Below are 24,887 nucleotides of genomic sequence, written 5' to 3'. Positions count from 1 at the left end.
AAATTCCGGGATGGGAGAGGGTGGTCATCACCACCCAAGAGCAAAAACAGAGGATGCTTAACCTCATTACGAGGCAGGTAATTCCCACTCGTTTCATTCATCACCCTACCCTTATTAGATTAAGAATTGATAAGCATGTAGAAAAATTATTCAAGGGAGTTGGCATGAGCGGTTTCTTTAACATGCATTACGATACTTATGATTATTTAACCTTAGAATTCGTTTCTAGTTTTAATGTCATAAAATCAAATGCTTTAATTTCTCTTGTTCAATTTCGATTATTCAATAATGATGTTAGATTGACATTGAAAGAATTTGGTAAACTTTTTGAGTTGAAATCGGATAGGCCCCTTGAACTGCCCCAAGACAACATTGTCGTTGTCTATCAATCCCTTACGGGGGATCCTAATTTGAACCTCCAACATGTTAAGGGCACTTGGATACAACATCCCGTGCCAAAGATTTGGCAACGGTTTGTTGGACTTACCATTTTTGGAAGGTATGAACCCGCCAATGTTAGGCGGGATGAGCTTGAATTGTTAGGGTCATACATGATCCCTAGGAGTGAAAAGCTCAATATAGTCCACAAAATGGCCAACCACTTCCAACGGGTGGCTAATGCAGCCGAGGCGGGTAGGTCTAGGGTATCCATTTACTTTGGTGGTCTAGTTACACATATAGCGGTCAAACACCTTAGCTTTGTCCCTAGCGATGACGGTAAGGTAGCCGGCCCAACTATTATGGACCTACCCTATCTAGGTGGCCTTAATTGGATTAATGTCATGGGAGGGGAGACTTGGTGGGTGATTCAACGGGAATCGGGTAGGAGGGATAATGCTTTCACTTTACCCCACCCCACATTGACCAAATTTGAGAAGGGGAAGCCTTCTTACACTTTCGAGCTTAACGGTCAAGGTAAGGTGCAACCACCACACCCTTCACCTCAACCCCATCACTCTCCCAATGACCACTCACCTCCTCACCATTCACCACATTATCAACCCCCTCCACCCTTTACATACGATATTCCCACTTCCTCTACCAACTACAACATAGACCCCAACGTCCCTTATGACTTCTCGGCTTTTAGGAGCCAATTAGATCGGATTGAGACGGGGCAAGGGAGAATTGAGGGTTTGGTAAGAGATTTGGATACTAGAGTAGGGTCTCTAGATAGAAGGGTAGGTTATGTGGAGAGGAACCTAGGGAGGGGTTTATACCCCATGTATGATGAATACGCCCGTCGGGGGGCTATTCCCCCTGATTCACTTGTCCCTGATTAGTTCCAATATCCGCAAGGTGGATATACGAACCCAAGTGCCTTTGGTACCTACGTCGACTACTCATCGGTCCATGGTTATGGGACTGACGTACCTTTTGGTGGGCTTGGGGGGAATGTGGACCCTAACTACTTTGCAGGTGGTTCGGGTCATGGAGGTGGTGGCTCTAGCCATGGAGGAGCCGTAACTAGCCACGAAGGGGGCTATTCAAGGATGGATGAGGATGAGGAATAGGCCACACTCCCAAGTCAATGAGGGCATTGCTTGATTTGGCTTGGGGGGGTGTTCTTTCGCTTGGTAATTCTCTTCCTTTTCTCTTTTTATTTGTTTTCTAGTATAGTTTTTATTTGCTTTCCTAGTGTAGTTTTTATTGCTTTCTTATATATGAAAAATACAAAAAAATTGAAAAATTAAAAAAAAAATCAAAAATACGTTCCAATGAATTATGAATCGTACTTCCCTGTGCCCCATACGTGAGAAAATTTATTTTGATTCTTGGTTATTGATAATGAGCATTGTGGATTTCTTGGTCATGATTTGAAGTTTAATTGCGTGGATTCCTAAACATGAGTCAATTTTGCCAACTATTTGTGAATATAGTGCTTGACTAGTTGATTTGGTTAGGAAATGTGTGATAGTTCAATAGTTCCTGGTATGTCAATGAATTTGAGTATTGGTTTGAAACTATTAGTAATGTTTATATGATTCATTATTATGCACATTGTGGAGGACGAAGGCATTTGTTCTTTTAGGTAGCCTCCAGACATTGTAGATACATTTGTTCCCTTCTTGCTACCCATGTTGTTGCCTTGACTTTTTGTTGTTTATTAGCCATATTACAAGCCTATTTTGCCCCATTGGTTACTAGTCCCAAGCTTGGCTTGGGGGAGCTATTAGTGAGTAAGGTGAGGGAGTTTGTAGTGTGCTTATTATTTGCACAATTTGGGTGGGTTTTGAGAATTTATTTTGTTGTTGATCATGTTTATTTTTGATAAGTTTGAGAGTTATATTTTCTTGAAAAAACAAAGCATGATATTATGAAAAAAAGAGAAGTTCAAGAAAAAAAAATGTGAAAAAATAAGTGAACATCGAAAGAAAAAAAAATGTTCAAATGTTCTAGTTGGAGGTTGATCAAAAGAAAAATAATAGAGCTTCAATGAAAAAAAATATTCAAGTTTGAAAATAAAGTTTGTTTATTCACTCTATTTCTTCATTATCATATTTTTCTATGAGTGATTATTGTAAGTGTTGGGATCGTTTATGATGATTAAAGTTGTATTTGGTGGTTTTTGTTGGAGTTAGTTATGTTGATGGAGATGTATGATCATCATTTATTTTGATCATGGGTTTGTTAGGATTTGGCTCCCTTAATGCATAGCTTTTCTCTCACATAATCCCAAATTTATCCTACCTTTACCCTAGCCTTACATTACAAGCTTTAAAGACCTTCCGACCTTGTGCATAGAAGTTATGTAAATATGAAAGTGTTGTTTATCAATGCAAGTTATGACTTGACATATTTCGAGTCAACTAGTAGGATGAGCGTTCATTGTTTTTATACACACGAGAGTGTGAGTTGGGGAGGAAGGGTGATTAGACGAATAAGATTGATTGATGTTGAAGCATGTTCATTAGATTTGCCTTGAATCGTTGGTGCTTGATTTGATTATTGGGGTGAAGTATGTTTTATATTTCATTGATGAGCTCTTTTCTTAGGGACAAGCAAAGGTTTGGCTTGGGGGAGTTTGATATGTCCATTTTATATAGTGTTTTACCCCCGTCCCTTGGTCGTTATTAGTAGTGTTTTTGGCTCTTTCGGGCCACTTTTATTACTAATTTGTGTTTTCTAGTGTTTTCGTAGTTTTAGTTGTATTTTAAAGGAAATTGCACTCTTGGAGCATTTTCCCGGGCTTTATGGATCAACTACGGAAGCTTGAAAGACACGACCACTTTTGGAGCCCAGGATCGAGAGCCGGTGATTAAGGTCTCGGTAATTGGGATCCCGAGGCATTTGGACCAAGTATTCAAGACCCGAGGAGGAAATTCGGATTGGGCCGAGAAATCTATCCCAATCGAAGTCCAAGCCTCAAAGGGAAGCAAGGACCCGATCAGGCAACCTCTAGCCCGATCGGGCGCGGCAAGACCATAGTGATGTGCATGCTAAGGCGCGCCCGATCGTGCGAGCATCTAGCACGATCGGGTGATGATGCTTGGGAGGAACGCGAAGAAAAAGGCGCGCCCGATCGGGTGGCCCTTTTCCCGATCGGGCGCGCGTTTTTAAAAGACCTGATTAAGTTTAGTTTTAATTCTTGTTTTAGAAAACGTTTAAGTATGATTTTTGTACGGTTTCTTAGATTATCTTCTTCCTTAGACTTTCTCTCTCTTCTTGGGATTTTTCTCTCTCTCTCTTAACTTTTCTCTCAACTTTGTTCTTGATTATTTTCCATTAATACAGATTAGTTTGGTAACGATTTCTCTTCTCTTAATCTTAGTTGTTTATTTTATTCCTTTCATGATGACTTGTTTTATTGCTTTGATTAGTTTAGTTTTTACTATGTGTGAGTAGTTTTATTTATAGAGTTTATGGGGATCCATAAATAATATGAAGGGGTAATTTATTGTTGTTAATTATCAATGCTAGATTAATTTCCTATTGATTGAATTAATGCTCTGTGACTAGATTAGGCCTGATCTTTTATGCATGAGTTTGACAATATTGATTCGAGATTCGACATATGAGAATTAATGTTTAGGTCTAGTTTCAATAGGCAGGTTAATTTATAAATGGTTAATTCGAGATTCAAAAGATGAGATTTAATACCTGTAAATTAATTGTGTGATTATAATACGTAGCGAAAGCCCTTTATAATCTGATTGATGTATACGTTGATGAATGGTTATTATATTCTACCCTGGAATATTATTTATTGGTGAACCTATGCCCTAGATCCTTTTATATATTGTTTTCTCCCTATTCTCAATCTTAGTAGTTTAGTTTCTTATTCAAATATAAATATTGGTTACTTCATAATCTAGATTATTTTAGTTAATTAGGAATAGAAAGATTTGTTTCCCTGTGGAGATCGACCCTATTTCCCTATCTACATTAGTCAGAGGATTTAGGTATTACTTTTGATTAGGGGATACGACTTTACCCTGTCACAGACGCTTAGTACTAAATTATAATTGGCTAATGATAGTACAAGCGACATTTAACCGGATGTATATCAAACGTACGCTTTGGAAACATTGTGCTAAACCCAAAGGCGGATAAGAAGGCCTCATCTCTAAACCATGCTCACATGGGAATGTAATTATGAGGGACCTTTATTACATCCTTGGTTGAGAGAGTCTCCGGATGGAGCTCAAAAAACTTGGTTTCCATGATAACGTCATAGTCATCCCCTAGTATCCGAGGAAGGGCACATTTGCGACCCATTAGGTTGGTTTTTTTTATTATACCGGAGCAGTTCCCAGTTCTCTCGATAGGTTGAAGAAGACAGCAAGTAGAAACGAGTCTTCCAACCGTCATATTTGGACACCTTTTCTAATGTCATTTGATACTAAGGGAGGGTGGTCAAGGTGTACCACGCCCTCCAACCGCCTGGGTTGCGGCTAAGATAGTGCATGTGTGAAAAAGCCTCCTAGCTGCGGTTCAAGTTTTGCATCTCATAGGCGGCAACATATCCTAGAATGTTAGCCCATGAATTCGGGGTGAGCTGCTAGACGCCCAGGCCATAACCCCTGAGTATGACCCTCACAGCATGGTGAAGCATCGTAACATCCAAAGTAACATCCAAAGTAGGCATTTGCGTTCTCCTACTCATCCTTCCAAGAGATGGCGCCTAGCTTAGGCGGCACCCGGATGGCATATCCATTTCCCAGAGGCCGCTTCTTTACAAAGCTTTCAATGCCCTTTCGCACTATCCGCCTGTCTTTAGCGGTGAGGTGGATGTTAAAGGGATCATCCTTTGCTTCCCATTTTTTCCTCTCTTCGGCTTCACTATCCTCAAGCGGAGAAAGAGGGGCATCACTATCATCCTCAGAGCTAGACCCTGAGGCGGAGCCTTCACCGTCTCCCTCTTTGTCGGCTGACCCCGATGTAAACTCTTTCCAGTCTCTATCTATGGGGCCAGCTTCATTAAGGTCCATCTGAGAGACGGCTTCCTCACCGTCTCTACCCTCATCGTATAAGATTGTGTCACTTGGGGTTCTAGGAATCCTAGACGGCGAATATTCCCCTGAGCCTTCATTGCTCTCTGACCCCTCAACCGGGGTTATCTCACTAGACGACACTTCCAAAGTACCGTCTCTTTGACGTCGTTTGGTGGTTGTTTGTTTAGTTCTAGCAATCGTGTCCTGCACAGACACATAGATGGTTGATTGAGGAGTACAAAATTGCTCCATGCACCCAGAGCCAACACTCCCTGTCCTAGACTCAGCCGTCCCAGGTGATCGGCTGACTACTGACCTAGGTCGTGCCGTGTGTGCTGGTGATGAGTCCATTTATTGAATGAATTGAAACAAATGTATATGAGTGGTACCTTACGTTTTTCTCATAAAGGTGAGCAAACAGTGATGACCGACTGATATTGCTGCTGAAGCTGATCTTGCTTGCTTGGGGTACAGACGGTTGAGAACCGGCTGAGGCAGGCGGAAAATTAGCAAAGTTTGTGTCCACACACAGACGGAAGGCAGACTCTATCTCTCTCTCTCTCTCTCTCTCTAAAACTTTGAAATTTCTCTCTCTAGAATATTTTGGAAATGTCCAAAATGAGAGGGGTAAAATACGTATTTATAGAGGGGTAAAAGCGATGGCAATTTTGTAATTTTTCCCGGAATGTGAAAAGTTAAATTTTCACAGTTAAAAAAACCCCTTTATTACTATTTCCTATGGCTAAGTGACATGTGTCACAGATGCCACATGGCGCGCCACGTCACATCTGTGAGGGGCAAATATTTTTGGTAATTTTACCCATGCCACGTGGGCCAATCATGTCCGAACACGTCATATTCTGGTTGGTCCGAATTGGACCAATCTCCATTTGACACGTGTCCTTCCTAAAACTTGGGAGAAAAAAGCGGCCTGGGCCCAAATCCCGAGAAAGCCGTAATTCGGTGCAGCCCAGTAGAATTAGGTCAGAGGGGGCACATTTTCCAATGACCCTATAAATAGGGAGATTCCCTCCATTTTTGGGACATCTACAATTTATTACAGCAACCCTACAGTCTCTTACATCAGAGAAGCACCTGATCTCGGAATCCGAGAAGATCTCATTTCTATTTTCGCACTTTCTCCCATTCATACTCAAGTACTAACTTGATCGTCGGAGACGGAACTCTAGCAACCGAAGTCTCCGTTGTTTTGCAGGTACAGGCCGCAACAAAAGTGAAGTAGGATTGAATGGGAGTATTGTTGGTGATGATGAGTGGAAATGAAGGTGTAAGAAGTTTGTATTGCCGTACAAATAATAGTTGGACTGAAGAAATGTTTGGTCAGACTTGACTAACCCAATAGTTTGAGTTATTTGTAAAATATAAAAAATTCTAAAGTTACAACTAATACGAAACGGAGTTACTATATGAATGCAAATGTAAAAAATCCAACACTTGAAAGCTACAGATCATTTACATCCTAGCCAACCCTATTCCTTAATAGCTACTAAAAATGACAGTCTAAGATGGAGGCTTGACCGTCTAGAGAATTTAACATTTAAACTGGTTGGCTGGTTGCTCGACTAATATTGAAGAGAATGATTCAGGCCAACTCATGTTTTTAATTAATCTCTTCAGCTGCTGTTTCATAGGTTCAAAAAAATCCACACTAAGGAGTGATGGAGATGAGATTTATTTCTAACTCTATACAATCATGTGCCTCTAACTAAATACTCCTTCCGTCCCTTAATATAATACCTCTTTCTCTTTATTATGTGAGGAATAAATGCTCAAAAGAGACATTGTATTAAGAGACGGAGGGAGTATTTAGAAAAACAAAATTGAAACAGCATGAGCGAGAAAAATAGCTGTAGCAGGATTCAGAAAGCTATAAGTTACCTCCTTTACAATACAACTTCCCCAAACATTGATATCCACTAAAATTCTCATAAACTACAACGTGCCTGCCAAAACAGATAATCTACAATGTAAAAAAAAAAAAAATAAAAAAAAAATAAAAAAAAAATTAAATAAATAAATTCTACAATTTAAAAACATTCTATATTATGGAGAGGAAGAAGGAAGGGGGATCACAAAATGTATTTGCAACATGCAAGACTCTGTACAATGCTATATTCTTGACAGCTTATAATACACTGCAGAATTCATGAGAATCAGTGTCCTTTATCCTATGGTCTGCGGCACCAATTTCCTATTCAAAATTATAATCTATATCACTCCATATATACGTTATCACTATGATTTAACAGCAAGTGGACTTGCCTTCAGATAAGCAGCAGTGCCCCCTGAAGGTTTTGGTAGATTATGCCTGTAGGACTGAACTTCATTAGCTCGGCAACTGAGTTGACCTGGAAGGTGAGTCTCTCTTCTTGTATTCCTTGTAGGCTCCTGCAGAACCTGAAGCTTCTCTAATTCTTTAACTAGCTCGTTTACATTCGGCCTTAGCTTGGGATCAAATGACAGACATTTTAAAGAGAGGTTAGCAACCTTTATTGCATGATCCAGAGAGTACTGCCCTTCAATTCGTGGATCCAGAACACGAAAGATTTTACGTTTGTTGGTGAGGCAAGGTTTTGCCCATTCTACCAGCTTCTGCTCACCAGTAGGCCGGTTCTTGTCTATCACACGTTTGCCAGATAACATTTCCAGGAGAACAACCCCAAAACTATATATATCACTCTTCGGAGTCAGATGCCCTGCATGAAGACAATATTCAACATGTTAGCGAAACTAAAATAAACATGATTTAACAAAAAAACAAAATAATATTTTGATATAGAAATTACGAATAAATATTCTTACAACTTAATGATATTTAAAGAGGCACAACTAATCAATTATAAGCATCAATTATAGAGCTGGTGCTGTAACGAGCTACGAGCTAATAAAACTCTACCAAAAACTCAACCGGTAGCATCAATGCTGATTTAGAAAAATCTGGGAAATTCTCAACACAACTCAGAAAAGCACTTTTTAACTTTTACAGTTTACTCCTGCTTGCACAAACAATTCTCACTTATGGGATTAAGAATTTGATTGATTGATTGATTGACTCCTGCTCAAACAATTCTTAATACATAAAGAAGCACTCAAGTCTCAGCTCATCACAGTCCCAAACTTTGTGCTACTACAACACCACAAAGTCATATTATAAGCTTATACTCTGCAGCTAATAACAACAAATATACATAAAGACAATAGCATCATGAAAATGCATGGCTACAGGGCTCAATTGGTGGACAGGCAAATAGTATTTACATTTGAGAATATATAAGCTTATACTCTGCAGCTAATAACAACAAAAATACATTAAGACTATAGCATCATGGAAATGCATGGCTTAAGGGCCCAATTGGAGGACAAAAGCAATTACATTTGAGAATCTAAAGATACATAAATATCATGGAAAAAATACCTGTTGCGACATACTCTGGTGCAGCGTAACCATAAGTTCCCGTGACCCTTGTAGAGACATAGCTTTTATCTCCAGAAGGTCCATCCCTGGCTAACCCAAAATCAGATAGCTTTGCATTGTAGTTCTGGCAATTTAATATATAAAAGACAATGAGCACTCACAAATTTTGGAGTCAATTTATGTATTCGAATAGCATGAAGTAAGAACAGTATTTTGCATACCACATCAAGTAAGATATTTGAAGTCTTAAGGTCTCGATAAATAACTCTAGCTTCATCACTATGAAGAAAAGCAAGGCCCTTTGCAGCACCAAGAGCTATCTTCATTCTTAGGCTCCAAGAAAGAGGCTGGAAATGTGCAGACCCTATTTTCCCAAATGAATTATAAATACAATCAATAACTTACAAATTGCAGCAGACATGTATTCAATGAGAGAACAGACAAGAGTATAAAACTAACTTCTAAATAAATGGTTCTCCATGCTCCCGCGAGGCATGAACTCATACACCAGTAGCCGATGCTCCTCTTCTAAGCAATAACCAATCAATCTCACAAGATTTGTATGACGTAACTGCCCCAGATAGTTAATCTCTGTCTGTTAATGAAAACGTTATTGTAGAAAATCAAGTAGTTGACTCATTTAGCATACTCTAGAAACCCAGTTGAAGTACAAAATTGACACAATTATATTTGCAGATATTAGTAATTAAGAAACCAAAAATTCTTAGTTGTCATCATGATAGCATATTATTTTCGAAAGTGAAAGAAAAGTTCAAAACTCGAGAAGCTGAGGCCACCGAAATTAAGGGTAACAACTACATATTGATTCGAATCAACAGTCAGACATGAGGGTTTTACTCACCAACCACTCTTTATGGCCTTGAGGCCCTTCTTGGTTAAGCCTCTTAACAGCAATCACCATCCCAGTTCCAGGTCTAGTGGGAGTAAGAGAATGTTCATCAATCCACCCCTTGAACACAGCACCAAAACCGCCTTCTCCCAACACACTATCAGGACGGAAGTTTCGAGTTGCTGTCTTCAATTCATTGAAGCTAAAGTTCTTCAAATTGGAAGACTGTAAAATCTCACCCTCACTTCGAGGAGTCTGGGGCATTGATGTGGACGATTGTTTGCTATTTGACCGACTCCATTCATTTCCATCCTTGCTAAACCCTGCACCAGTTTTCAAAAAAATTACTTTTAAAAATAAAATTTATGATTTTTGTATAAAGCAATTGAACATTTTTATTCATTGTTCATATAATTAAGACACACACATCATTATGCAAGTATCATCATGATGTTGAAACCATCCGTATATTTAAATTAATACACTCTTCATTTCACATCAAGTACTCATGTTGGAAACGGGACACCTAGCTCATGTGTATCACTTGAAAGTTGAAACACTTCATTAAAAACCAAAATCACGCCGTGTTACATACGAAGGCCGTGTTTGGCACTTCTAGCATACCCGTCCCATTAGCCTGTCACCCGAATCAGAAACTTCTAGCAGAGTCCAAGTAACATAGGATATAACATACAAATCACCATCCAAGCTACTGATTATTACTCTATCTAAAGTTAAAACTAGAGTAGCTCATGATTGAATATAAGTATGCAACAAAGGCAAATCAATAACAAAAAAAAATTAACTTAAGGTCTACTTTCATAGCAGCAGAGATAATTATTATTATCATATTATGAGCATAATACTCCATAATAAACAACATAAAACACAAATTTTAAAATAATCATGCAAAGATTACCAACAAACCATATAATTAAATGAACATGTAATAAATAATCCAATATCAATTAATCACAACAATAATTAAATTGAATAAGACCCAAGAATCAAACTAATAATAAAAATAAATGAAAAGGAGAAAATCATACCGGTGTGAAGGGGACTCTCAGCCTTGATCCGATTACTCCAACAAGCTCCCATACAAATTCAAGAAAAATGAACTAGCCTTTTTTTTTCTTTTAATAACATAAAGATAAAAATCAATGAAAAAGCAAAGCTTTTGAAAATCTTCACCTGACAAAAACACCCAGAAGTTGGAGTATACCCTATAATCTTGTGCACAAACTAGATGATTTAATGAACTAAAATTAAAATTATTGTAACAAAATAAAAAACCCAAATTGGGTCACGTAGATCTGGTGCAAAAACACTAAATTTAACTCAGAAATTTTGCAAAAGAAAACAGAAAAGAAAGAAGGTTAGGTACCCATCTCTCTCTAACTTTCTCTCTCTAAAGAAAAAAGGCTAGTACTACTTTTCTCTCCAGGCGTGGATGTTTTGACTAAGGAATACAGTTAGGACACGAAAAAGATTCTGCAAATAATTTAATTTTAATTTTCTAAGATGAATGATTATTTATTTGATTGAGATATAAATGGAGGATTTTTGGGTGAAAGTTATTATTATTATTATTATTGTTATTATTATTATTGATAAAATTGATGAATAATTATTGAAGAAAAATGGGGTTTTTGTTGTGATATGGTTGGGATGGTGAAAATGAAAAGTGTGGGGTGGAGAAAGAAAAGGGCGGAAGAAAAGTGGAAAAAATGGGGGGAGTTTGCTTTGCTTTTTTTAGTTTAGGGGATTATTATTGCAAATGCCACTGTCGGTCATCCACCTTTGTTCGGACCTACTTGTGAAATGTGACATTAGTTGACTCATAAGATCACCACCTTCATAATTGGAGTTGTAATCAGTAGAGCATGGAAGTCTCTTTGTTCAAACATGATATGTAGTGGGAATGATGGTCCGCTATCTGGTATAGGTCACCTCGCCCAATACCAATTGACATCAGTAATTTTTTTTAATATATTTTATTTAGGGTAAATAACATTATTTAATGAATCAATAACAGTATTTGATAAATTAATAACAACACCTTAATTTAAAATAACAGTTTTTTTAATAATACACTGATTTTTACTATAATTTGATCTGATAATTACTTAAATGACTTTTATAGGTACTAGTTATCACTACTCTACTACTTATACATCGAAATGAATTATTTTAACAATTTAACAGTCCATCATGCTTCGCAATAACAATTCTTTAACTAGAGAGTTTTGACCAATACCTGAACTTAGTTGACAATGGAACCTTCGGCGTTCTGAGCTTCCGGCTTTACCAAGGTTGCTAACCCCAACCCTGTCTTCCTTAAATCAGGCTCAACGCTGATCTAATTCGTTTCCTACCTTAGAATGTAATCTCAAATTAAACAACCCTTATTGTGTTTATGATGGAACTTCTTAAATAGAAAGATAACTCATTTGATATATAAGGTTCAAGGGGATAACGTTTCCTTCTTGAACAAAAATTTTATTTAATTTGAAAAGATTACAACACTCATATATTACAACAAACACACAAACTAAAAGCTTAAACAATCATAAGCTGAACTAGAGTTTTCTCTACTTTAAGAGAGATGGAGAACCAATCTGTCTCTTAAGGTGAGTATTTTTCTGCAGAGGACTATGTAATGATTTCAGAGCAATTCTCTAGCTAACTCTTCCAACTCTGCCTTCGCTTCTTTGCCTAATTCCCTTTATATAGGGAAAGGGTCACAAAGGTCACCGACACTTTCTATGAATTACAGAAAACCATGACTCAACAAGTGAATATCGTTCACTGCTTTTCCAAAGATCTTTTAAAACAAATAAAACGTGGTACAATAGTAAAAGTAGAATACATAATTATTGGCGTGGGCTCAGAACTCCATCATATCTTGTAGACCACCTTTGTTGTCCTTACTGTCTTCATAATGGACATACATTTGGTTGTCTTCTTCTATATCTAGATCCATCACACATTTAACAGCATAGATTCATCCCATGTGACAAAGATCTCCAATAAGTGCTCTTTTCACGCTAAGGATAAATATCTCCCAGCTTCAACTTGTTCGAGACAATCATACAATAATTCACCATGTAATACTCCTTCTTCTAAATAATTTCTTAACTATTCTAGTGCTACTATAGTAGTATTTCCCACATGTATTATGACTAGTGGTTCTTCTTTTAACACTATGAAAACTGGTTAAGATACTTAGCAATATAGCAAAATCCATAAGCTCTTGCCTTCGTAGGAACTTTTACTCGTCTCTGCTACTTTTACTCGTCTCTGCTGGATACAGATTGGATCTTTGAGTTTGTGATGACCGTCTTCAAACATGATCAGGAAATGTGGAGAGTTAAGTTTTCCTTCAACCATTTTAATGTTTGCACTTTGCACTTGGACTTGTTCAACTCTTCTTTTATATCTTGTTGCTTCATAAATTCTCCTAAAAACATAGTTTTGGAATTTCGTGAGCTTCTCAAAGAACGTAGTATTATTATCGGGAAATTGTACAATACTATGAACCATCCCATAATCCCAAGCTCTGTAGTGCTCCGCTACAAATGGTGCCCTCCATTCCAATGAATGTGGATGAATTGACACAGTACCCACTCTGGAATTGGTGTTGAATAGTATTCTACTTCCCTATATATCATAGACATCATACATCTTGTATGACCTTGATACAACTAGATCATACCAGAACCTAAAATTTTTATCTTTTATTTTATTTAGTATTATATCCTGAATATCAGGAATGAGTCTCAGGATAATGACCATCACTTCGTACATTAGGAACCTTCGAACTGCTACATGACAACTTTAAATTAAACCATCTCAAGATCTTCTTTTTGATGAAACAATCATGGCCTCCATCAAGGCCTAAGTGGAGGGTGAAACCCACTCCATTGTTTTATGAATTTCTTCAATAAGAGTATTTCTCTCTACCTCCATCTTTTCTAGTTGATGGGCAGGAGATTTTTCTGATGTCGTATGCTTCTTCGCCATTAGATAATTCTCTAGTTAGACTATCGGCTAAAGAATTCTTCGATCCCTATATATGTTCAACAGTAAAAGAGAATTGGTTAAGCCATAATTGCCAACGCAAGAGTCTCCCTTACGGACAAATTCTTTTTAACAAAACCGAGTATTCCTTTGCAATCTGTTCTTATTAAGAACTGTTCAGGGGCTAGAATATTAAGAACTTCTCGATCCCTTTAATAACTGCAAGGATTTCCAGTTGCATTGTAGGATGATTTAACTCAGCTTTATTAAAACTTCCACTACTATATCTGCAAAGTCTTTCTCCTTCTTTGATTTTTAACACAGCATTCCAGTGCTCATTACTAGCATCTGTTTCAAGGATTAAATCATCTTCACTAGTAGGTAGTGTTAGTACAGGAAGATCTTTACACATAGCTTTTAAATCTCGAACAATTTTGGAATCACTTTCCTTCCAGTTCCAAGTTATTTCTTTCTTGAGCTTTTGCTGTAATGATTTCTTAATAAATCAATCTATGAAATCATAAGCATAGGTTAAACATCCTAGAAATCTTTCTAGTTGTTTTCTATCTTCAATTTTATGTGGGAATTTTTCAATCTTTTCCAAAATATGCTTTTGCAATATTATTTATCCTGCTTTAATTTCTAATCCTAGAAACTCAATTTCTTGTTTAGCATAAACACATTTATCCTTTCCAAGGATTATAACATACTCTGCACATTTTAGAGTTACTTCTTTAAGATCATTCTTATTATGTTGTTCTAAATTTTTTGAGAATATTAGGATATCATCTATATAGACCAAACAACAATGATTAAGTTCTCTAAAAATATTATTCATTCGTCTCTGAAATATTTGTGGAGCTTTTTTTTAATCCAAAAGGCATTACTAACCATTCATAATGCCCTTGAGGGGCACTAAATGCAGTTAATGGTATACTATCTTCTTTCATTTTAATTTTCCAATAACCACTCTTACAATCCATCGAAAACCATGTGGATCCTTGTATTCTATTAAATAAAACAGTTTTATTAGGAATGTAATAGCCATCAAAAACAATATTCTCATTTAGCTGTTTATAATTAATGACCATTCTAGCTTTACCTCTTTTTTATTCTGCATGATTTCTTACCATGAATGTTGGACTATTATGAGGACTCTTTCTATTCTTAATTATCTTTTTATTCAACAGTTCTTTTATTTGTTCATCAAATTCCTATATAACTTGGTAGGTATATAGACCATTTGTCTTACTTTAATATTCTTATTAGGATTTGTTAGAGTTATCTTAGCAAATGTCTTATCCTTTTTCAAATGTTCTAAAGGATTTGTTGAATATAATTTTTTAGATAATTTTTCTTGCTGCTTATTTATCTGATCTATTAATGATGAATCACACTCAGAAATTCTAAGTGCAACCTCTCGTTGTGTACGAGTAACCCTATCACCATGATGGCTGCGTGTGACGGAGGTTGGATTCTAGGTCGTTGAAACTAAAATTCCTCTAATCAAACTAAATTTATAACCAAACCTACACCAATTAATAAGGCAAGCTCGGGTCAAACCACTAGGAATGGGGGGAAGTTTGCTATGGCCAAAGTCAAACTATTTTGAAGCGTAAAAGGTAGCGTAGGTTAACTAAATTCAACTAATCAACAAAGTAAATCAATATATCAAGACACTAGGGATTTAGGATCCATATATTCTTGCAATGCACACACACTAATCGGGTTGGAGATCGATTAATTCAAGTATTGCGAGGGAAGATAGACAATGCAATCAAAAGTGTTCGACAAGCTATCTCCTAGAGGTCTAGCTAGCGCCAACTACGAAAGATTCTAACTAGGAACATCACTAACCAAGATCAAACGACATATGTGAGTTACAAGCAATTGTCCGTATCAATGGAGGCACACAATGCAATATAGTATGAAAATTAAAGTTAGCTACTCTTTAACTAATCACATACATGCACAAAATCAATCAACCAATTTAATTAAAATGCTAAATCAATCAATAACCCCCAATTATCTATGATCCATCACTCAAACATGCTTCACCACCTCCCTAGCAAGTAAACTACTCACAATCCATGGAAGAAATCAAGAACAAAACTAAGCTAATCAACAAATTCATCATCATCATTTCCATCAAACAAATTCAATCAACTAATCAACAAACTTGAACAATCAACAAACAATTGAAATCAAAAGATAAATATTGCATTAAATTAGTAAAAGAAATCCTTACAAACAGTGATCAAATCAAAGGAATGTGCTTAGAATCATCGATCACCAACTATGAGTTTCTCTCTCTAAAAATCTCTACTCTAAACTTCTATAATAATCCTTTAAAAATCTCCTAATCAATTCTCTCTCTAAAAATAGAAGAAATATATATATATATAGTAAAACTAATAAAGAGAAGTTAGTTAGATCGTCCAAAATAGACCTGTACATGCGCGACCTTCTTCAAGAAGTTGCGAGGCCGCACAAAAGAGTGTACAGAATAGAGACCACCAGGTGCGCGTCTGCGCCAAGGCCACACGTGCTTGCGCCACCAGGCCACACGGCCGTGCCATTATCGAGCGCGCCCGCGCCTGGGAGCAAGACAACTCTCTTCCCCTTCAATCTTGACGCTCCTCGTGCGCTCCACTTGATGTGCTTGAAGCGCATGGAACATGGTAGATTCTAAACACCTTGATGGTGGGTTCAACACCAAAATTGGTGCCCCCACGGCTTGAATGCATGACCTAAGGTAACTTGGAACTTGCACATCATTATATTTGGGCTTCAAATGGAAGACACTTAGCATCCCAATCAATGCAAATCTCAGGAAGAAACCTCGGGAATCCTTGGACAATGATCTTAACGTGAAAATGAAAGAAAACAAACAAATAAAAGCGAAAAAGACAAAATAAACCAAGAAATACACGAAAATGGAAAATCAACTAAGGAAAGTGCAAACTAAGGAAATAGAGAGCAAAAATAAGTAAAAAGGAATGAAAAGAGCTATTAAAGCAATCTAAAATCACTCTAAAAGAGAAAAAATGAGTGCCATAAATGACACTCTTCAAATTCACCCAAGCTAAACTTTTGCTCGTCCTCGAGCAAAACCAAGCAAGCAAGAAAGAAAAAGGATGAAAGACTTATTCAAAAATGGAAAGAAAGACATGAGATGAGAATATACACAAAGACTCACTTTCGTAGGAATTATGATCAATTTTAGCAACTAAAGATAAGCCATTTAAACCTCTAGATTTCTCTAGAGGACGAGTGGTGCTCTCGTAAGGGTTTCCTAAGAGATTAACCCATAACTCTAAAAAAACAAACATGAGGAAAATCACAAAAGTAAAATAAATCAAAAGAAAAGTAAAATAAAAACCTTTACGATTTGGACTTTACAAAATGACTACACTTCAAATGAATAAACACCTTTCTTAAGCAAATAAGGGTATGCACATTCCAAGATATCCGAGGTTGATTGAAACATGGATTATGCTAAGTGTAGAGAACTAGTAATCACAATTCACCTCCATCTCATTCAGTCTTACCGCGTTCTCTCTATTAGTCTCAAATCTCCCTCTAGTGAGAATCTCAATAGTTCCTCGAAGGAGCTGGAAAAGAACATATTTTAGGCTACTCGACGTCTTTACTATGCATTCCCTCTCCTTAGGCTATAACTCATAATTTCCTCCTCCGATAAGTGACTCAACCTCTAGGTCAAAAGGACTTCCAAAGGTTGTAACATAAGGGCAAAAAGGGTGAGGGTAGGCTTAAAATTTAAAATTTGGTGGTATTCGTAATTAGTGAAGCAAAAGGATGATCAAACCTTCTCCTCATAACTAATTAATCACCAAACAAAAACAAACTAACACCCCCAAGCTTATTCAAAGCTATACTCACAATCATATATACAAAAAGCGTAGACGCTTCTCCCCCAAGCTTAAATGAAGCATTGTCCTCAATGCTTAAAATAGAGAAAAGATTCACATCAAAATATGTTTGCATTTTCTCATTTTTTTCACCTTTTCTTTTTGCACTTTTCAAATTCATAACAAATGTCCTCGCCTCTTTTAATTATGGACGGCTTTTTCAACTTTGCATTTGAATGTCTTTGCCTTTTTTTTTTTAACTTTGGACGGCCTTTTCATTTATTCACTTGCCATTATTCACAAGATATACAAAACACAAGCTTGCTTACAAATAAGAACCAATATCCAAACTCATATACCACAATTTCCAATAACATGATCATTTGCTTCACAAAAACCAAAAATGGAACAAAAATATAACAAAAGGCTCAAATTCTAAAGATGTGGCTGATAAAGAAGGGAAAATGGCTCAAATGGTTAGCATGTAGGCAAATGTAAACCCAAGGACCAAAAATAAAATAGACTATCCTAGAAAAGAAAAATTACCACCCCGAAAATATGCCTTTGTCTCCCTAGATGGTTCGGTCTCGGTCTTGAGAATTATGAGTCAAGATTCTAGATTAGGTCCTCCATAATAAAGGATCCATGTCGCTCATGCAAGTAAGTGTGGAAGGCTTGAAAAATTGTAAACCTCACATCGATGTAGCAAAAACTCACTATTGTTGTCAAATCGACTATAGGAAGGAACTACCAAACATGCCACAAACAAGTAGAATCAGGTTTCATGATCCCCTTAGTTCTTAGACATGCTACCTTAGCATACGCCATCCTAGAATCAACCAAACATATTCTCAAACCGTGCATACCACTACCACTTAGGAAGATTTTCATTCAAAAGAAAAAGTACGTTGGTATATAGTCCCATCCACAAGAAAGATAACAAAAAGAAAAATAAAGCCTCAAAGACTTTATACAAACCAAAAACAAAAACAAAGAGAAGAATAGAAATGAAAAGAAAAGAAAGAAAAGTAAAGAAAAATAAAGAAAAGAAGAAAACAAAGATAAAGGAAGAGTAGGAAAATAAAGAAAGGAACAAAGATGCAAGTATAACATGTAATTCCCAAACGTCATACAAGTAATCAATTGACAACATCGCCAATGATCCTACACACTCTAAGGTGTTAAAAGCATACATCCTCGAACCATTCAACTTCTCCTTAATCTAACCCTAATATATGCATCTAAGAAAAGTAAAGCAATACAAGAAAGAAAATAAGAAGGATATCACCGAACTTCCAAGCAATGCTAAAAAAATAAGGCGAAAGATCAACCACCTTCATTAAGCTCCAAGAATCAATAGCATCATCATCAAAGCCAAGTTAGAAGAAAAATAGAAAATAGAGCTATAAACAAAGAAAACGGTTAGTAACTTCAAAACAAAATAAAAGAAAGCAAAACTAAATAAAAAGAAACTACAAAGAAAAAATCAAGTTAAACTACCAAAAAAGTAAGAATAAGCATAGAAACTAAAGGAACTATACACTAAACTAGCAACTAATCACCTAAACTACAAGATTTGGATTTAAGGGATTTGGATTCAAGGGGTTTGGATTCATGGGACCAAAAAACATGCATCATCATCATCATAGAAGTTAACGTAACAACAACATTATCAAGAGAGGAAGAATAGGCATGGAAAGGTCATAGAAACAACAATCAAACACCATTAACAATAGACCAAGGCATGCAATTATCAATCATCAAGGCAAAAAATTAGACAAGGAAACTCCCAACAACAATATTGGCCACCGAGACAAACCCTTAAGAAAATAAAGTTCCCCCAACCTAAACATGATTACATCTCAACATTTCATCAATACAAAGTAAGCATGACATAAAATAAGGGATGGAGGAAAAGGCACAAAATAGGGGAACTAGCTACCACTTGGCCCGGCACCATCATGGTCATCCCCGTCATAGGAAAACCTTGATGGAGGACCATAAGGATCCCATCCCTCGGTGTAACAGGGTGGCTAACCATAGTGCCCTTTGAAGTTGTCTTGTTAATAAGGGGCAAGGGGAGAATATTGCTCGGGCAAAGCGAGCGGTAGTGGATGATCAGGGGTGGACATAAGGGTATTAGGATCCCCCCTATAATCACTCCCACCGAGACCACGATAATCATAGTTACCGTGCTCATCGGGGAATGAGCGAGTCTCGGTGTTGGACCTCGGGGGTCCTTGCTAATAAGGAGACCAACTTAATGGTAAAGGACCAAGTTGGGGTGGAAAGTATGGGTAGTTAACCGCGGGGGAGACCTCCCCACAGTTAACACTCGCATCATATAAGTGTTGTTGTTGGAGAAATATAACTAATTACATATCCGAAATGCCTCTCATTTGATGATATATTGCCTCAAAGTCTTGGTCGTACATGTCTTCCAATCTAATTTGCATCCCCTTCATTTGCGCACATAGAGCATCCATATCCAGGTTAGCAAATTTGTGTTGTTGTTGTTCTTGATGTTGTTGTCGCGGTTCTTCTTCTTCTTCTTCTTCTTCTTCTTCTTCTTCTTCTTCTTCTTCTCATCATCATCATAGGGTAGGCGGTTACTCAAGGGTACATGCCATACATTAGGCACATCCTCTTGGTGGATAGAAGATAAAGAGGGGTTAGGGAGATAGCACCAATGTTTTTCCTCCCTAAGTTAATCGAACACCTTATCATCATCATTCTTAGCCAAAAATTGCACTTACTTTAATTGTACAATGTCGAGGTAGAGGGTGCTCGAACTACCCATCGGAGTATAAGAGGGCAAGTAATGGTCAAGATGAGGGTTGGTTACGAGCCTCGTATCCATACTACCACAAGGGATCTACCCGGACTACCTAGATTGCAACCCCTTGCAATATCTCAGAAACATGAACCCTAAGTTCAAATGACCTTGGTACTCCTCCTTAGTAGCTAACCAAAGTATCTGGAGCTCTAATTGACTCACTTTTCCCAATTCTTGCTTTGGAATTATCGAATATCCCAAAAGTCTATAAAGAACTCTTAGACAACGGTTGAAAGACTTTGCTTATGGCGGCATACCGAGTAACAAAATAGTCTTTCCCCGATATATTATCCCACCAAGAATAATTTTGGTCATACTCATTGAAGAAGAACTTAGGGTCCAAGACATCTGCCCCCGGATTAAGATCGAGTGCCGCATTGAACTCGGCAAGATAAATATCATGATAAATGTTGAAAAACTAAAAATGGACCCGGTAGTTGCCATGATCTACCGCCTCGCATGAAACCGTAGCAAAAAATTCCAAAGTTGGCACAAAGTAAGTATGGTAACATGTGTTCACAAAGGTGCTCATGCGAACATTGCTAAACAATTTCCTCAAATCCTCATCAATACCCAATTTGATCATGTCTGGTTGAAACTAGTGACGAGAGAGTTTTAAGGATCGGTTCTTTTTTAGCTTGGCATATTGATCTTTTTAGATTGTGTAATTGATTTTTATCTTGGGCAAAGGATTAGGTTGTCGTGTTTGGGAAGTAGAGGGGTTTGAAGGCTCTTTGATTGTGATGTTGGTTTTTCGTTTCTTAGAGGAAAAGGCTCGAGCAAGCTTTGACATTGAGTCTCCTCCAAATTTATCAACTCAAAATCCAATTAATAAACACCACAATAACACCACAAAACACTTCCAATTGCCAAAATCACAACTCCTTTACCAATAACACCAATCACACAAGCAACAATTTACTACCAATAATCAAAATTTTCAACTTCTCACAATCACCACCAAATGAACCAAATTTTCTTCAAAAACATACAACAACACAATGTGAGCAAAAACATATCAACAATCAACACAAATAATCAACTAAATATCACATTCAATCAACAAATTCATCAAAACACATACTAATACTATTCACAACCATAAACAATCAAATTCTTGTAACAATATGATATAAAAATGTAAATAAGAGTTTAAGAAGATGATTATCCCATACTAGAAGCAAGATTGAACAAGAATAAGCCACCCAATCCCACCAAACCGAAAAACGCCAAATTTTGTCTTCGATGGAGGAGAAGGATTGGAGATTGAAAATGGAAGAAAGTAGAGTGATTATTGTTGTATAGGATGAATTTGTAGAAAGAAAATGTTAATGTTTGATGGATTTTTGATTATTTGAAGATGGAAAATTGATGAACAAGGGTTAGGGTTTTAGTTTCTAGAGTGGGAAGGAAAGTCGTGCGTGTAAGGATGAGGGTGACGAGGGAATGAGGGAGGAGAAAGGAAGAAGAAAATGGGCTCAGCACGTCCAGGTGTGCGGCCGCGCCTCTACTTGGCGCGCCCGCGCCACTGCAACTTCATTTATTGATATTTTTGCTTGGCTTTTGCTTGAAAAGAAGAGAGAAATTCTTCCCCTGCTGGTGCGTGCGTGCACATACACTGTGCGTGCACACCAGCCAAGTCCAAGGAGGGCGGTGTTGTTCCCTCTTGTGCTTACTCTCGTGCTCGCGCTCTCATCGACGCTCATGAGGGTCATGATCAAATGATACCCTCGAGGGGGGCAGACCAAAAATCATATAAATTTTTTTAAAATCACTTGTTCATGATCAAGATTCACGAGAACGCAAGCATGAGAGCGCACTTGCACATCAATTTCTCCTTTACCTTAATTCAACACAAACCTTTTGGAACCTTCAATATTCACCAAAATTGTCGAAAATCTTAATCAACTCAATCCCGAGGTACCTTACCCTTTCACCTCAAAATTCGATTAAAATCGAACATATTCTCATCAAAAACACAAAACACCTTTCCATTGCTCATGCTCGCTTGAAATAATCTAATTCCCATGAATTAAACCTACCAATACAAATAGAAAACAAGTGAAAGAAAGGAAAACAAAAGAAAGAAAATTAAGAAAAATAAAAATCAAACTCCTTTTTCTCTTCACTAACCTTCTTGCAATCAACACTCAAAAGCACATCATCACAAATCTCAAGAACATCGTTAGTTGAAGAGTCAATCATGCATACTTTATCAATGGAACGAGGGGAATTCACACAAATGATTCCATTAACAAATGACAAGGACTCATGCATCGGTTTTAGCTCAAAACTTGCCTTATTGTTACGATCTCTTAAAGTGATTAGGCCTCCCTTAACATCAATCAAAGCCCCCGAAGTAGCTAAGAAAGGTCTCCCTAGAATGATAGGTATATGGTCATCTTCTTCAATTTCAAGCACAATAAAATCTACAGGGATAGTAAAACCACCTATCTTAAGGGGAACATCCTCAATCTTTCCCTTGGAACTTAATGGATCTATCGGCCAATTGTAAAGTCATGTTAGTAGGAAGAAGCTCTCCTAGCTTAAGCTTCTTGAAGACGGAATAAGGCATGATACAAAGGCTAGCACTAAGATCACACAATGCATTTTCAAAGAATTTTCCTTTCATTTTGCAAGGAATGGAGAAATTTCCCGAGTCTTTCATATTTTTTGGGTAAGTTGTTATGAATCAAAGCACTACAACACTCTCCAACCTTTACCGAATCTATCTCATTGCACTCTCTCTCGCCACTCAAGATATCCTTAAGAAATTTTGAGTATTTAGGCATTTTGGGTCATGGCTTCTGTTTAGGGTAAAAATTATCCTAGACATGTGTCCCAATAAGAGAAGGCCACGTGTTCAGACCAGGCTGACCCAAGTGGCCCCCTTGTCACCTGACACGTGGCACCTTCAGATAGCTTCTGAAATGGTGGCCTTCAAGGGCCTAAATCCCAAGAAAACGCCGTAATTCGGCGCAGCCCACTAAAATCTAGGTCAAGTGACCTAGATAGGGGCACACCTACCAACGACCCTATAAATAGGGAGATATTTCCCCATTTTGGGGACACATTCAATCATTTATTACACCTACTTTCTCTTTCATCAGAGAAACACTTGAGCTTGGAATCCAAGCAGATACCCACCTAAATTTCCGTACTCTTTATTCTCTTTCAAGTTACTAACTTGATCTTCGGAGGCGGAGCTCCTACCACCCGGAGTCTTCGTTGTTTTTGCAGGTACAGCTCAGTCGGACCAGTCTTTATGACGTAACTCTCCCAAGGGACAAAAACACCCAAAACATTTGGCGCCATCTGTGGGGAGAGTACCTCAAGGATGGTTCAAGAGTCTGTACCACATCCTGAGCGTCCGGTAGAAGAAACGGAAGTCTTTACTGACCAAGAGTGTTTCGGGGGTTTTTGTCCCTCGGGAGAGTTACAACACTAAGACTGGATCCAGCAAGGGGCGCTTGTACCTGCAAAGTAAACGGACCGCCGGATGATCGGTGGTCCGCCTCCGAAGATTAAGTTAGTAAAGTATTCGGAGTAAAACATGCGGAAATAAACTTATCTGCTTAGATTCCAAGCTCGGGTAAGGTGTTGTCTGTTTCCTGAGAACGACAGCTCTATAATAAATGTAGATGTGACGTGTTGTCTCGTGTTCTGTATTCATGCCCTCAAATGAGGGAATCGTCCCTATTCATAGGGTTTTTTGGGAAAGTGTGCCCTCCCTAGGGTCTTTGACCTAGGGATTACGGCATGCCGCAAAACGGCACCTCAAGGTTTGGGCCCTTGAAGGCCGCCATTTCAGAAGTGATATCTGAGTGACACGTGTCACTGATTCTAAAAGGCCATTTGTGCGTCTCTTACGGTGACACGTGTCGCCCTCCTAATGGTCCATTCCGGATCATCAAACATCCCAAATCAAGGGGTATCTGCCTACCACGTGTCACCATCTCAAAGGTCTGAGGTGGCACTTCTTCCAGCGACACGTGACGGGCTTCGATTGAGCCACTTAGCCGGGTATAAAAATACCCAAATCATTTGCCCCTCACAAGGGTCACGTGCATCGCACATGACGCTTGTGATAGGTGTCAGCCTCTGATTGGCCGAGAATTTAGGGGTTTAACCCCAAGTTTTCACCCCCCTATAAATAGAAAGGTTTGACTTCCTCTGGGATTCACATTTGCGTGAATCTTCAAAGGAATCTTGAATCTTTTAACTTTCAAGGACTTTGACCTTCCAAAGCATCCAACAGCCGGCCCCCTTAGTTCGCCTGCTTCAACAAGCGCCCAAGACCGGCGACTCTCGTTACCTTCTCCTGAGGTAACCGCCTGATCACTTTTTACTTATTTTTTTTTGCATTTTTCTTTATCGAAATGGTATCCCAAACGCACACGGCACGACCTAGGTTAGCGATCAGCCGGTCACCGGG

The 24,887-nt window shown here is 37.9% G+C and overlaps 1 protein-coding gene across 1 annotated transcript; it reads right to left on the bottom strand.

The window, feature by feature from the left end:
- Positions 1 to 7,314: 7,314 nt before the first annotated feature.
- LOC110735289 (receptor-like cytoplasmic kinase 176) lies at positions 7,315 to 11,428 on the bottom strand. The gene is made up of 6 exons (XM_021915470.1): positions 10,771 to 11,428; positions 9,734 to 10,044; positions 9,331 to 9,466; positions 9,093 to 9,235; positions 8,872 to 8,995; positions 7,315 to 8,152 (listed from the first exon to the last, which is right to left on the bottom strand). The coding sequence occupies exons 1-6, from the start codon at positions 10,820 to 10,822 to the stop codon at positions 7,692 to 7,694; spliced, it is 1,227 nt and encodes a 408-aa protein (XP_021771162.1). The 5' UTR covers positions 10,823 to 11,428; the 3' UTR covers positions 7,315 to 7,691.
- Between the last annotated feature and the right edge of the window lie 13,459 nt (positions 11,429 to 24,887).

Source organism: Chenopodium quinoa, unplaced genomic scaffold (genome assembly GCF_001683475.1).
Source record: "Chenopodium quinoa cultivar QQ74 unplaced genomic scaffold, ASM168347v1, whole genome shotgun sequence".
Classification (NCBI taxonomy): Eukaryota; Viridiplantae; Streptophyta; class Magnoliopsida; order Caryophyllales; family Amaranthaceae; genus Chenopodium; species Chenopodium quinoa.
Note: the sequence above shows the minus strand (reverse complement) of the source record. Positions and strands in the feature narration are given on the sequence as shown.